This window comes from Anomalospiza imberbis, unplaced genomic scaffold, assembly GCF_031753505.1.
Source record: "Anomalospiza imberbis isolate Cuckoo-Finch-1a 21T00152 unplaced genomic scaffold, ASM3175350v1 scaffold_218, whole genome shotgun sequence".
NCBI lineage: Eukaryota > Metazoa > Chordata > Aves > Passeriformes > Viduidae > Anomalospiza > Anomalospiza imberbis.
The window spans coordinates 135,725-149,706 of NW_027099851.1; the positions used below are offsets into that span (position 1 = coordinate 135,725).

General features: G+C 61.2%; 1 protein-coding gene across 2 annotated transcripts; it reads right to left on the reverse strand.

Annotated features, from left to right (window-relative positions):
- Positions 1-4,873: 4,873 nt before the first annotated feature.
- NDUFB7 (NADH:ubiquinone oxidoreductase subunit B7) lies at positions 4,874-11,120 on the reverse strand. 2 transcript variants are annotated; one of them, XR_010995186.1, is made up of 4 exons: positions 10,957-11,120; positions 9,515-9,683; positions 5,974-6,327; positions 4,874-5,789 (listed from the first exon to the last, which is right to left on the reverse strand). XR_010995186.1 is itself a non-coding variant. In XM_068178184.1 (3 exons), exons 1-3 carry the CDS (start codon positions 11,066-11,068, stop codon positions 6,228-6,230), a joined length of 381 nt encoding a protein of 126 aa, XP_068034285.1. In that variant the 5' UTR covers positions 11,069-11,120; the 3' UTR covers positions 4,874-6,227. The 2 variants fall into 2 exon arrangements, 1 of the variants encoding a protein (XP_068034285.1); XM_068178184.1 differs by having other exon boundaries at positions 4,874-6,327.
- Positions 11,121-13,982: the final 2,862 nt, after the last annotated feature.

A 13,982-nucleotide genomic window follows, 5' to 3' on the forward strand; every position in this document is an offset into this window, starting at 1 on the left:
TTGTCCCCATCCTGCTGTGACACCACAGGGACATCCCTGGGGACATCCCCGGGACATCCCTGGGGACATCCCTCATTGTCCCCTTCCTGCTGTGACACCGCAGGGACACCGCGGGGACAGCCCTGGGACATCCATCATTGTCCCCATCCCTGCTGTGACACCACAGGGACCTCCCTGGGGACATCCCTGGGGACATCTCTGGGACATCCCTCATTGTCCCCATCCTGCTGTGACACCGTGGGGACATCCCTGGGACATCCCTGGGGACATCCCTCATTGTCCCCTTCCTGCTGTGACACCATGGGGACATCCCCAGGACATCCCGGGGACATCTCTGGGACATCCCTCATTGTCCCCTTCCTGCTGTGACACCATGGGGACATCCCCGGGACATCCCTGGGGACATCTCTGGGACATCCATCATTGTCCCATCCCTGCTGTGACACCACGGGGACATCCCTGGGGACATCCCTGATTGTCTCCTTCCTGCTGTGACATCGTGGGGACATCCCTGGGGACATCCCTCATTGTCCCATTCCTGCTGTGACACCATGGGGACATCCCTGGGACATCCCTCATTGTCCCATCCCTGCTGTGACACCATGGGGACATCCCTGGGGACATCCCTCATTGTCCCATCCCTGCTGTGACACCTCGGGGACATCCCTGGGGACATCCCTCATTGTCCCCTTCCTGCTGTGACACCGCGGGGACATCCCTGGGACATTCCTGGGGACATCTCTGGGACATCCATCATTGTCCCCATCCTGCTGTGACACCACAGAGACCTCCCTGGGGACATCCCTCATTGTCCCCATCCCTGCTGTGACACCGTGGGGACATCCCTGGGGACATCTCTGGGACAACCTCCAGTGTCCCATCCCTGCTGTGACACCGTGGGGACATCCCTGGGGACATCCCTCATTGTCCCCATCCTGCTGTGACACCACAGGGACCTCCCTGGGGACATCCCTCATTGTCCCATCCCTGCTGTGACACCACGGGGACATCCCTGGGGACATCCCTCATCGTCCCCTTCCTGCTGTGACATCGCGGGGACATCCCTGGGGACATCCCTCATTGTCCCCATCCCTGCTGTGACACCACGGCGACATCCCCGGGACATCCCCGGGGACATCCCTGGGGACATCCCTCATTGTCTCCTTCCTGGGACACCGCGGGGACATCCCTCATTGTCCCCTTCCTGCTGTGACACCGCGGGGACAGCCCCGGGGACATCCCTGGGGACATCTCTGGGACATCCCTCATTGTCCCCATCCTGCTGTGACACCGTGGGGACATCCCCGGGACATCCCTGGGGACATCCCTGGGACATCCTTCATTGTCCCATCCCTGCTGTGACACCACGGGGACATCCCCGGGACATCCCTCATTGTCCCCATCCTGCTGTGACACCATGGGGACATTCCCAGGACATCCCTGGGGACATCCCTCACTGTCCCCATCCTGCTGTGACACCGTGGGGACATCCCTGGGGACAGCCCATCCTCCAGTGTCCCCTCCCCGCTGCCACATCCTGGGGACACCTTGGGGACACCGTGATGTGTCCCTGCCAGCCCTGCCCTGAGCGCTGGGGACAGGGGACGTGAGCCCTTTGTCACCTGGTGTCACACGGGAGTGTGGCCCCACTGTCCCGTGTCACCCAGTGGGTCCCCTCCCCAGTGTCCCCTCCCCGGTGGCAGTGTCACATCCCCAGGGTGGCAGTGTCACCTCTAGGGTGGCAGTGTCACCTCCAGTGTCCCCTCCCCAGTGTCACCTCCCCGGTGGCAGTGTCACCCCCAGGGTGCCATCCCCAGTGTCCCCTCCCCGGTGCCAGTGGCACCCCCAGGGTGCCATCCCTGGTGTCACCTCCCCAGGGTGGCAGTGTCACATCCCCGGTGGCAGTGTCACCCCCAGGGTGCCATCCCTGGTGTCACCTCCCCAGGGTGGCAGTGTCACATCCCCAGGGTGGCAGTGTCACCCCCAGGGTGCCATCCCTGGTGTCACCTCCCCAGGGTGGCAGTGTCACATCCCCAGGGTGGCAGTGTCACCTCCAGGGTGCCATCCCTGGTGTCACCTCCCCAGGGTGGCAGTGTCACATCCCCAGGGTGGCAGTGTCACCTCCAGGGTGCCATCCCCGGTGTCCCCTCCCCGGTGGCAGTGTCACCCCCAGTGTGCCATCCCCGGTGTCCCCTCCCCGGTGGCAGTGTCACCCCCAGGGTGCCATCCCTGGTGTCCCCTCCCCGGTGGCAGTGTCACCTCCAGGGTGCCATCCCCGGTGTCCCCTCCCCGGTGGCAGTGTCACCTCCAGGGTGCCATCCCCGGTGTCCCCTCCCCGGTGGCAGTGTCACATCCCCAGGGTGGCAGTGTCACCTCCTGGGTGCCATCCCTGGTGTCCCCTCCCCGGTGGCAGTGTCACCCCCAGGGTGCCATCCCTGGTGTCCCCTCCCCGGTGGCAGTGTCACCTCCAGGGTGCCATCCCCGGTGTCCCCTCCCCGGTGGCAGTGTCACCTCCAGGGTGCCATCCCCGGTGTCCCCTCCCCGGTGGCAGTGTCACATCCCCAGGGTGGCAGTGTCACCTCCTGGGTGCCATCCCTGGTGTCCCCTCCCCGGTGGCAGTGTCACCCCCAGGGTGCCATCCCTGCTGTCCCCTCCCCGGTGGCAGTGTCACCTCCAGGGTGCCCTCCCCGGTGTCACCTCCCCGGTGGCAGTGTCACATCCCCAGGGTGGCAGTGTCACCTCCAGGGTGCCGTCCCCGGTGTCCCCTTCCCGGTGGCAGTGTCACCTCCAGGGTGGCAGTGTCACCTCCAGGGTGCCATCCCTGGTGTCCCCTCCCCGGTGGCAGTGTCACATCCCCAGGGTGCCATCCCTGGTGTCACCTCCCTGGTGGCAGTGTCACATCCCCGGGGTGCCATCCCCGGTGGCAGTGTCACCCCCAGGGTGCCATCCCCGGTGTCCCCTCCCCAGTGGCAGTGTCACCCCCAGGGTGCCATCCCCAGTGTCCCCTCCCCGGTGGCAGTGTCACATCCCCAGGGTGCCATCCCCGGTGTCCCCTCCCCGGTGGCAGTGTCACCCCCAGGGTGCCATCCCCGGTGTCACCTCCCCGGTGGCAGTGTCACCCCCAGGGTGCCATCCCCGGTGTCCCCTCCCCGGTGGCAGTGTCACCCCCAGGGTGCCATCCCCGGTGTCCCCTCCCCGGTGGCAGTGTCACCCCCAGGGTGCCATCCCTGGTGTCACCTCCAGGGTGGCAGTGTCACCTCCAGGGTGCCATCCCCGGTGTCCCCTCCCCGGTGGCAGTGTCACCTCCAGGGTGCCATCCCCGGTGTCCCCTTCCCGGTGGCAGTGTCACCTCCAGGGTGCCATCCCTGGTGTCACCTCCAGGGTGGCAGTGTCACCTCCAGGGTGCCATCCCTGGTGTCCCCTCCCCGGTGGCAGTGTCACCTCCAGGGTGCCATCCCCGGTGTCCCCTTCCCGGTGGCAGTGTCACCTCCAGGGTGGCAGTGTCACCTCCAGGGTGCCATCCCTGGTGTCCCCTCCCCGGTGGCAGTGTCACCTCCAGGGTGGCAGTGTCACCTCCAGGGTGCCATCCCTGGTGTCCCCTTCCCGGTGGCAGTGTCACCTCCAGGGTGGCAGTGTCACCTCCAGGGTGCCATCCCTGGTGTCCCCTCCCCGGTGGCAGTGTCACCCCCAGGGTGCCATCCCCGGTGTCCCCTCCCCGGTGGCAGTGTCACCCCCAGGGTGCCATCCCCGGTGTCCCCTCCCCGGTGGCAGTGTCACCCCCAGGGTGCCATCCCTGGTGTCACCTCCAGGGTGGCAGTGTCACCTCCAGGGTGCCATCCCCGGTGTCCCCTCCCCGGTGGCAGTGTCACCTCCAGGGTGCCATCCCCGGTGTCCCCTTCCCGGTGGCAGTGTCACCTCCAGGGTGCCATCCCTGGTGTCACCTCCAGGGTGGCAGTGTCACCTCCAGGGTGCCATCCCTGGTGTCCCCTCCCCGGTGGCAGTGTCACCTCCAGGGTGCCATCCCCGGTGTCCCCTTCCCGGTGGCAGTGTCACCTCCAGGGTGGCAGTGTCACCTCCAGGGTGCCATCCCTGGTGTCCCCTCCCCGGTGGCAGTGTCACCTCCAGGGTGGCAGTGTCACCTCCAGGGTGCCATCCCTGGTGTCCCCTTCCCGGTGGCAGTGTCACCTCCAGGGTGGCAGTGTCACCTCCAGGGTGCCATCCCTGGTGTCCCCTCCCCGGTGGCAGTGTCACCCCCAGGGTGCCATCCCTGGTGTCACCTCCCCAGTGGCAGTGTCACATCCCCAGGGTGCCATCCCCGGTGGCAGTGTCACCCCCAGGGTGGCCGTGTCACATCCCCAGGGTGCCATCCCTGGTGTCACCTCCCTGGTGGCAGTGTCACATCCCCGGGGTGCCATCCCCGGTGGCAGTGTCACCTCCAGGGTGCCATCCCCGGTGTCCCCTCCCCGGTGGCAGCGTCACATCCCCAGGGTGCCATCCCCGGTGTCACCTCCCCGGTGGCAGTGTCACCCCCAGGGTGCCATCCCCGGTGTCCCCTCCCCGGTGGCAGTGTCACCTCCACAGTGGCTGTGTCCCCTCCCCAGTGGCAGTGTCACTTCCAGGGTGGCCATGTCCCCTCCCTGGTGGCCGTGTCCCCAGCAGCCACCCCTGGTGACACCGCGGTGTCACCCCCCTCCCCCCGTCCCCGCAGGTGACAATAAATGCCATCCCCCCACCCGCGTGTGGCCTGTCATTGTCCCCTCCCAGGGGACACCGGGGGGGTCATGGCCACCCGTGGGGACAATCCCGCTGTCCCCAGGCTGGGGGGGGGCGGTGGCTTCGCGATGTCCCCAAGAGCAGTGACGAGCCAGCGCGGTGTCACTTGACGGCTTTATTGCGCGGGGTGGCCTCGTGTCAGCGTCACTGCGGTGTCACCGCGGTGTCACCGAGTGTCCCCAGTGTCACATGGTGTCACTCAGTGTTCCCAGGTGTCACCGCGGTGTCCCTGGTGTCACTCGGGTGTCACTCAGTGTTCCCAGGTGTCACTCGGTGTCACCATGGTGTCACCACGGTGTCACTGAGTGTCCCCAGTGTCACTCGGGTGTCACTCAGTGTTCCCAGGTGTCACTTGGTGTCACCACGGTGTCCCTGGGTGTCACTGAGTGTCCCCGGTGTCACTCGGGTGTCACTCAGTGTTCCCAGGTGTCACTCGGTGTCACCACGGTGTCACCGGGTGTCACTGAGTGTCCCCAGTGTCACATGGTGTCACTCAGTGTTCCCCGGTGTCACTGAGTGTCCCTGGTGTCACTCGGGTGTCACTCAGTGTTCCCTGGTGTCACCACGGTGTCCCCAGTGTCACTCGGGTGTCACTCAGTGTTCCCAGGTGTCACTCGGTGTCACCACGGTGTCCCCAGTGTCACTGAGTGTCCCCGGTGTCACTCGGGTGTCACTCAGTGTTCCCAGGTGTCACTCGGTGTCACCACGGTGTCACTGAGTGTCCCCAGTGTCACTCGGGTGTCACTGAGTGTTCCCAGGTGTCACTCGGTGTCACCACGGTGTCACCGGGTGTCACTGAGTGTCCCCGGTGTCACTCGGGTGTCACTCAGTGTTCCCCGGTGTCACCACGGTGTCACTGAGTGTCCCCGGTGTCACTCGGGTGTCACTCAGTGTTCCCCGGTGTCACCACGGTGTCCCCGGTGTCACTCGGGTGTCACTCAGTGTTCCCAGGTGTCACTCGGTGTCACCACGGTGTCCCCAGTGTCACTCGGTGTCCCGGGTGCCACTTGGTGTCACTCAGTGTTCCCAGGTGTCACTCGGTGTCACCACGGTGTCACCGGGTGTCACTGAGTGTCCCCGGTGTCACTCGGGTGTCACTCAGTGTTCCCCGGGGTCACCACGGTGTCACCACGGTGTCACCGGGTGTCACTGAGTGTCCCCGGTGTCACTCGGGTGTCACTCAGTGTTCCCCGGGGTCACCACGGTGTCACCACGGTGTCCCCGGTGTCACAGAGTGTCCCCGGTGTCACTCGGTGTCACCACGGTGTCACTCAAGTGTTCCTGGGTGTCACTTGGTTCCTCAGGTGTCACTTGAGTGTCCTTCGGTGTCCCGGGTGTCACTCAGTGTCACCATGGTGTCCTGGGTGTCCCCGTCATCACTGGCTGTCCTCGATGTCACTGGCTGTCCCCGATGTCACTGGCTGTCCCCGGTGTCCCCGTCGCTGTCCCCGATGTCACTGGCTGTCCCCGGTGTCCCCGCGCCGCTGTCGCAGCCGTTGCTGCCGCAGCCGCAGGCGCCGCTCGCGCTCAAACTCCTTCATGCGCATCACGTAGCTGGGGACGGCGGCACCGCGTCACCGAGTGTCACCCGGTGTCACTGTCACCACGTCACTACCGTGTCACTGTGTGTCATCACGTGTCACCGTGTGTCACCATGTCACTGTGTCACCATGTCATCACGTGTCACCATGTCACCATGTAACTGTGTCACTACCATGTCACCGAGTGTCACCCGGTGTCACCAGTGTGTCACCGTGTCACTGTCACCAGTGTCACCGTGTCATCACGTGTCACCATGTCACCATGTAACTGTGTCACTACCACGTCACCGTGTGTCACCATGTCACTGTCACCAGTGTGTCACCGTGTCACTGTGTCACCAGTGTCACTGTGTCATCACGTGTCACCATGTCACCATGTAACTGTGTCACTACCACGTCACCGTGTGTCACCGTGTCACTGTCACCAGTGTGTCACCATGTCACTGTGTCACCAGTGTCACTGTGTCATCACGTGTCACCGTGTGTCACCATGTAACTGTGTCACTACCACGTCACCGTGTGTCACCGTGTCACTGTCACCAGTGTGTCACCGTGTCACTGTCACCAGTGTGTCACCGTGTCACTGTGTCACCAGTATGTCACCGTGTCACTGTGTCACCATGTCACCGTGTAACTGTGTCACTACCATGTCACCGTGTGTCACCATGTCACCATGTCACTGTGTCATGACCGTATCACCACGTCACGTCTCACCACTGCGTCACCCTGTCACCACCGCGTCACCACCGTGTCAACCTGTGGCCCTGTGTCACCGTGTGTCACCATGTGTCACCATGTGGTACTGTGTCACCATCTGTCACGGTGTCACGGTGTCACCCTGTGTCACCCTGTCACTGTGTCACCCTGTCACTGTGTCACCCTGTCACCGTGTCACCGTCACCATGTGTCACCCTGTCACTGTGTCACCATGTCACTGTGTCACCCTGTCACCATGTGTCACCCTGTCGCTGTGTCACCATGTGTCACTCTGTCACCCTGTCACTGTGTCACCCTGTCACTGTGTCACTCTGTCACCCTGTCACCCTATCACCGTGTCACCATGTCACTGTGTCACCGTGTCAGTGTCACCGTGTCACCATGTCACTGTGTCACCCTGTGTCACCCTGTCACTGTGTCACCATGTCACTGTGTCACCCTGTCACCCTTTCACCATGTCACCCTGTCACTGTGTCACCATGTCACTGTGTCACCCTGTCACCCTATCACCGTGTGACCATGTCACTGTGTCACCGTGTGTCACTGTGCCACCACAGCCTCTGCGGGAACACAGGCGGGTGGGGGTGGCACTGCGGTGGCCGTGTCCCCAAGCCCCTCCCACACCCCCCATGTCCCCGTCACCCCCCGGACATGTCCCTGCTGTCCCTGTGTCCCCATGTCCTGCGCCTGGCGCCCAGCCGTGTCCCCCCCATCATGTCCCCGTGTCCCCAGTGTCCCCCACGCTGTCCCCGTGTCCCTTACTCGTGGTGCTGGCAGCTGTCCCAGCCGTGTCCCCCCACGCTGTCCCCATGTCCCCACGCTGTCCCCAATGTCCCCACGCTGTCCCCACGCTGTCCCCAATGTCCCCCCACGCTGTCCCCGTGTCCCCACGCTGTCCCCATGCTGTCCCTATGTCCCCACGCTGTCCCCAATGTCCCCAGGCTGTCCCCACGCTGTCCCCAATGTCCCCGTGTCCCTTACTCGTGGTGCTGGCAGCTGTCCCAGCTGTGTCCCCCCACGCTGTCCCCATGTCCCCACGCTGTCCCCATGTCCCCATGTCCCCACGCTGTCCCCATGTCCCCATGTCCCCACGCTGTCCCCATGTCCCCGTGTCCCTTACTCGTGGTGCTGGCAGCTGTCCCAGTCGTGTCCCCCCACGCTGTCCCCAGTGTCCCCATGTCCCCATGCCGTCCCCATGTCCCCATGCCGTCCCCATGTCCCCACGCTGTCCCCGTGTCCCCACGCTGTCCCCACGCTGTCCCCATGTCCCCGTGTCCCTTACTCGTGGTGCTGGCAGCTGTCCCAGCTGTGTCCCCCCACGCTGTCCCCATGTCCCCACGCTGTCCCCACGCTGTCCCCATGTCCCCGTGTCCCTTACTCGTGGTGCTGGCAGCTGTCCCAGCTGTGTCCCCCCACGCTGTCCCCATGTCCCCACGCTGTCCCCACGCTGTCCCCATGTCCCCGTGTCCCTTACTCGTGGTGCTGGCAGCTGTCCCAGCTGTGTCCCCCCACGCTGTCCCCATGTCCCCACGCTGTCCCCGTGTCCCCACGCTGTCCTCACGCTGTCCCCGTGTCCCTTACTTGTGGTGCTGGCAGCTGTCCCAGGCGTGGCGCAGTGCGTGGCAGCCCCAGGGCACGGGGAAGTTGTGTCCCCCCACGCTGTCCCCATGTCCCCACGCTGTCCCCAATGTCCCCATGTCCCCATGTCCCCACGCTGTCCCCAATGTCCCCACGCTGTCCCCGTGTCCCTTACTCGTGGTGCTGGCAGCTGTCCCAGCCGTGTCCCCCCACGCTGTCCCCACGCTGTCCCCATTTCCCCATGTCCCCATGTCCCCACGCTGTCCCCGTGTCCCCACGCTGTCCCCACGCTGTCCCCAATGTCCCCCCATGCTGTCCCCGTGTCCCCACGCTGTCCCCACGCTGTCCCCAATGTCCCCGTGTCCCTTACTCGTGGTGCTGGCAGCTGTCCCAGCCGTGTCCCCCCACGCTGTCCCCACGCTGTCCCCATTTCCCCATGTCCCCATGTCCCCACGCTGTCCCCGTGTCCCCACGCTGTCCCCACGCTGTCCCCAATGTCCCCCCATGCTGTCCCCGTGTCCCCACGCTGTCCCCACGCTGTCCCCAATGTCCCCGTGTCCCTTACTCGTGGTGCTGGCAGCTGTCCCAGGCGTGTCCCCCCACGCTGTCCCCACGCTGTCCCCATTTCCCCATGTCCCCATGCTGTCCCCATGTCCCCATGCTGTCCCCATGTCCCCACGCTGTCCCCGTGTCCCCACACTGTCCCCAATGTCCCCACGCTGTCCCCATGTCCCCACGCTGTCCCCATGTCCCCATGTCCCCACGCTGTCCCCATGTCCCCACGCTGTCCCCATGTCCCCCCACGCTGTCCCCATGTCCCCACGCTGTCCCCAATGTCCCCACGCTGTCCCCAATGTCCCCATGCTGTCCCCACGCTGTCCCCACGCTGTCCCCGTGTCCCTTACTCGTGGTGCTGGCAGCTGTCCCAGGCGTGGCGCAGCGCGTGGCAGCCCCAGGGCACGGGGAAGTTGTCGCGCTGGCAGCGCAGCAGCCGCAGCAGGTGGTGCCCGCAGAAATCCCGCTGCTCCAGCGACACGTGGCCCTGCGCCAGCTGCGCCGCCGAGGCCACCATGGCTGTGACACACGGACACGGGGGACACTCAGGGACACTCGGGGACACAGGGGACACTCAGGGACACTCAGGGACACGGGGACACTCAGGGACACAGGGGACACGGGGGACACTCAGGGACAAGGGGGACACTCAGGGACAAGGGGGACACTCAGGGACACAGGGGACACTCGGGGACACAGGGGACACGTGGCCCTGCGCCAGCTGCGCCGCCGAGGCCACCATGGCTGTGACACACGGACACGGGGGACACTCAGGGACACTCGGGGACACGGGGACACTCGGGGACACTCAGGGACATGGGGGACACTCAGGGATACAGGGGACACGGGGGACACTCAGGGACAAGGGGGACACTCAGGGACAAGGGGGACACTCAGGGACACGGGGGCCACTCGGGGACACAGGGGACACGTGGCCCTGCGCCAGCTGCGCCGCCGAGGCCACCATGGCTGTGACACACGGACACGGGGGACACTCAGGGACACGGGGGACACTCAGGGACACGGGGGACACTTGGGGACACTCGGGGACACTCGGGGACACAGGGACACAGGGGACACCCAGGGACAGAGGGGACACAGGGACATGGGGGACACTCAGGGACACAGGGGACACTCGGGGACATCCGGGGACACTTGGGGACACTTGGGGACACTCAGGGACAGAGGGGACACGGGGGACACTGAGGGACACCCTGGGGACACTTGGGGACACCCGAGGACACTCGGGGACATCCAGGGACACTCAAGGACACCCAGGGACACCCGGGGACACTCGAGGACACCCGGGGACACTCAGGGACACAGGGACACAGGGACACAGGGGACACTCGGGGAGACAGGGGACACCCGGGGACACTCGGGGACACTCAAGGACACCCGGGGACATTCGGAGACACCCGGGGACACTCGGGGACACTCGGGGACACCCAGGGACCCTCGGGGACATCCAGGGGACACCCGGGGACACTCGGGGACAAACAGAGCGGACAGGGTGCGACAGAGCGGGCACGCGGGGTGGCATCTGCAGGGACAGCGACACGCGGGTGACAACCGGGGGACAGCGGAGGGGACACGGGAGGTGACACCGGCAACCCCAGGCGGGGGGCGCGCCGGGAGGTCACCGGGGTCACGCGAGGGTGGGGACACCCCAAAACCACCGCGCCTCACCCCCCCACCACCACCACCGTGTCCCCCGTGTCCCCTCCCGGTGTCCCCGTGTCCCCTCCCGGTGTCCCCTCCCGGTGTCCCCTCCCGGTGTCCCCGCACTGACTGCGCGGCTGGCGGAGCGGCATGCCCAGCTCGGCGGGGAAGGAGGGCATGTGCAGCGGGTCGGGCTCGGCCTCGGCGTCCCACAGGTAGCGCCGGCCCAGGTGAGCGCCCATGGCGGCGGCACCGGGCCCGGGGCGGCGGCGAAGGAAGCGGGCCTGGCGGTAATGGCGGCGGAGGAAGCGGAAGAGGCGAGCGGCGGAAGCGGAATGGGCGGGGTAGCGGAAGCGGAAGAGGCGGGGCGGCGGAAGCGGCGCCCCCTGGCGGCGGGGAGGACAACGCAGCGCCCCCCCAAAACGCAAAAAAACCCCAGAAAACCCAAAAAAACCCAAAAAACCAAACAAAAAAACCCAAAAAACAAACAAATAAAATCACATAAAAACTGAAAAAAAGGAGAAAAAACCAAAAAACGAAAGCCGCCCCAAAACCAAACAAAAAACCCCAAAAAACCCCAAAAAAACCCAAAACCAACTAAACAAAATCACAGAAAAACTGCAAAAAAAGAGAAAAAACCCAAAAAACGAAAGCCGCCCCAAAACCAAACAAAAAAAACCCAAACAAAAAGCAAAAACAAACAAAAAAATCATATAAAAACTGCAAAAAAAACCCAAAAAATACCCCCCAAAAAAACCCCAAAACCCCCAAAAATACCCTAAAAACAACCAAAAAAATCACATCAAAACTGCAAAAAAGAGAAACAACCAAAAAAACGAAACCCGCCCCAAAAACGCCAAAAAACCCCAAATAACCCCCAAAAAACCCCATAAAAACAAAAAAAAACCCCGAAACCAACCAAAATCACATCAAAACTGCAAAAAAAGAGAAACAACAAAAAAAATGAAACCCTCCCCAAAAAGCCCAAAAAACCCCAAAAAAACCCAAAAATTGCCAAAAATTAAAAACAAAAAAATCCCCCAAAACCCCAAAAAATCCGCAACAACAAAACAACCCAAAAAACAGCAAAAAAAATCCCTAACAAATCCTCAAAAACCCAAAAAAAATTCCCTAAAAACAAATTAACAAAATCACATCAAAAGTGCAAAAAAAGAGAAAAAAACAAATAAACGAAAGCCGCCCCGAAACCCCCAAAGAACCCGAAAAATACCCCCAAAAAAACCCCAAAAAACAAAAAAACCCAAAAAAATAAACAAATAAAACCACATAAAAACTGCAAGACAACACAAAATAATAATAAAAAATAAACCCAACCCAAAAACCCCAAAAACCAATAAAAATCAAAAAAAACCCCAAAAAACCCAAAAAACCCCCAAAAAACCCAAAAAGATACAAACAAAATCACATAAAAACTGTCAAAAAAATCACCCAAAAAACGAAACCCTTCCACAAAACTCCCAAAAAACCCCAAAAAACCCAAAACAAACCCCAAAAAACCCCAAAAATAACCCAAAAAACCAAAAAAAATCCCCAAAAAGCTCCAAAAAAGCCCCAAAACTCAAAAAAAATCCCCCAAAACCCCCAAAAAATCCTCAAAATATCCCAAAAACCCCAAAAAATCCCGCAAAAAATCCCCAAAAAAACCCCAAAATATCCCCAAAAAGCTCCAAAAAATTTCCCAAAACTCAAAAAAAATCCCCCAAAAAATCCCCCAAAACCCCCCAAAACCCCCAAAAACTCAAAAAATCCCCAAAACCCCCAAAAAATCCTCAAAATATCCGGAAAAACACCAAAAAATCGTCCAAAAATCCCCAAAAATTTCAAATAAATCCCCAAAATCCAAAAAAAAAAAAAAATCCCTAAAAAATCCTCAAAAAATCCCAAAAAAATTCCCAAAAATTCCCAAAAACCCCAATCAAAATCCCCCCAAAAAAACCCAAAAATCCCTAAAAATCCCCAAAATTTCAAAAAAATCTCCAAAAAACCCCAAAAATTCCCAAAAAAATCCCCTACAACCCCAAACAAAATCCCCCGAAAACCCTATAAACACCCAAAAATCCCCCCAAAAAAACCCAAAAAATCCCCCAAAAAACCCCAAAAAACCACAGAAAAATCCCAAAATCCCCGAAATCCCAAAAAAAAAAAATCCCAAAAAAATCCTCAAAAATCCCCAAAAACCCCAAAAATTCCCAAAAACCCCAAACAAAATCCCCCAAAAAATCCCCCAAAAACCCCAAAAATCCCCACAAAGCTCCAAAAAATCCCCAAAACCCCAAAAAATCCTTAAAAAAACCCAAAAATCCCCAAAACCCAGGGGCGGCAGATGTCCGTCTGTCCCCAGTGTCCGTCTGTCCCAATGGGCGGCAGATGTCCGTCTGTCCCCAGGGGTGGCAGATGTCCGTCTGTCCCAATGGGTGGCAGATGTCCGTCTGTCCCACAGCAGTGGCAGATGTCCGTCTCTCCCCAGAGGTGGCCGATGTCCGTCTGTCCCCAATGGGCGTCAGATGTCCGTCTGTCCCAATGGGTAGCAGATGTCCGTCTGTCCCAATGGGTGGCAGATGTCCGTCTGTCCCAATGGGCGGCAGATGTCCGTCTGTCCCAATGGACGGCAGATGTCCGTCTGTCCCAATGGGCGGCAGATGTCCGTCTGTCCCACAGCGGTGGCAGATGTCCGTCTGTCCCCAATGGGCGTCAGATGTCCGTCTGTCCCAATGGGTAGCAGATGTCCGTCTGTCCCACAGGGGCGGCAGATGTCCCTCTGTCCCAATGGGTGGCAGATGTCCGTCTGTCCCCAATGGGTGGCAGATGTCCGTCTGTCCCAATGGGTGGCAGATGTCCGTCTGTCCCAATGGGTGGCAGATGTCCGTCTGTCCCACAGGGGTGGCAGATGTCCGTCTGTCCCCAATGTCCGTCTGTCCCAATGGGTGGCAGATGTCCGTCTGTCCCACAGGGGTGGCAGATGTCCGTCTGTCCCACAGAGGTGGCAGATGTCCGTCTGTCCCACAGGGGTGGCAGATGTCCGTCTGTCCCCAATGGGTGGCAGATGTCCGTCTGTCCCCAGGGGTGGCAGATGTCCGTCTGTCCCCAATGTCCGTCTGTCCCAATGGGTGGCAGATGTCCGTCTGTCCCAATGGG

Bases quoted from the DNA above. Each gene is read 5' to 3' on its own strand.
- NDUFB7 (XM_068178184.1), bottom strand. From the start codon at position 11,068: ATGGGCGCTCACCTGGGCCGGCGCTACCTGTGGGACGCCGAGGCCGAG. The intron at 9,684-10,956 runs GTCAGTGCGGGG...CGTGTGTCACAG, and splicing joins GCCGCTCCGCCAGCCGCGCA to CCATGGTGGCCTCGGCGGCG. The intron at 6,328-9,514 runs GTAAGGGACACG...CGCCGTCCCCAG, and splicing joins GACAGCTGCCAGCACCACGA to CTACGTGATGCGCATGAAGG.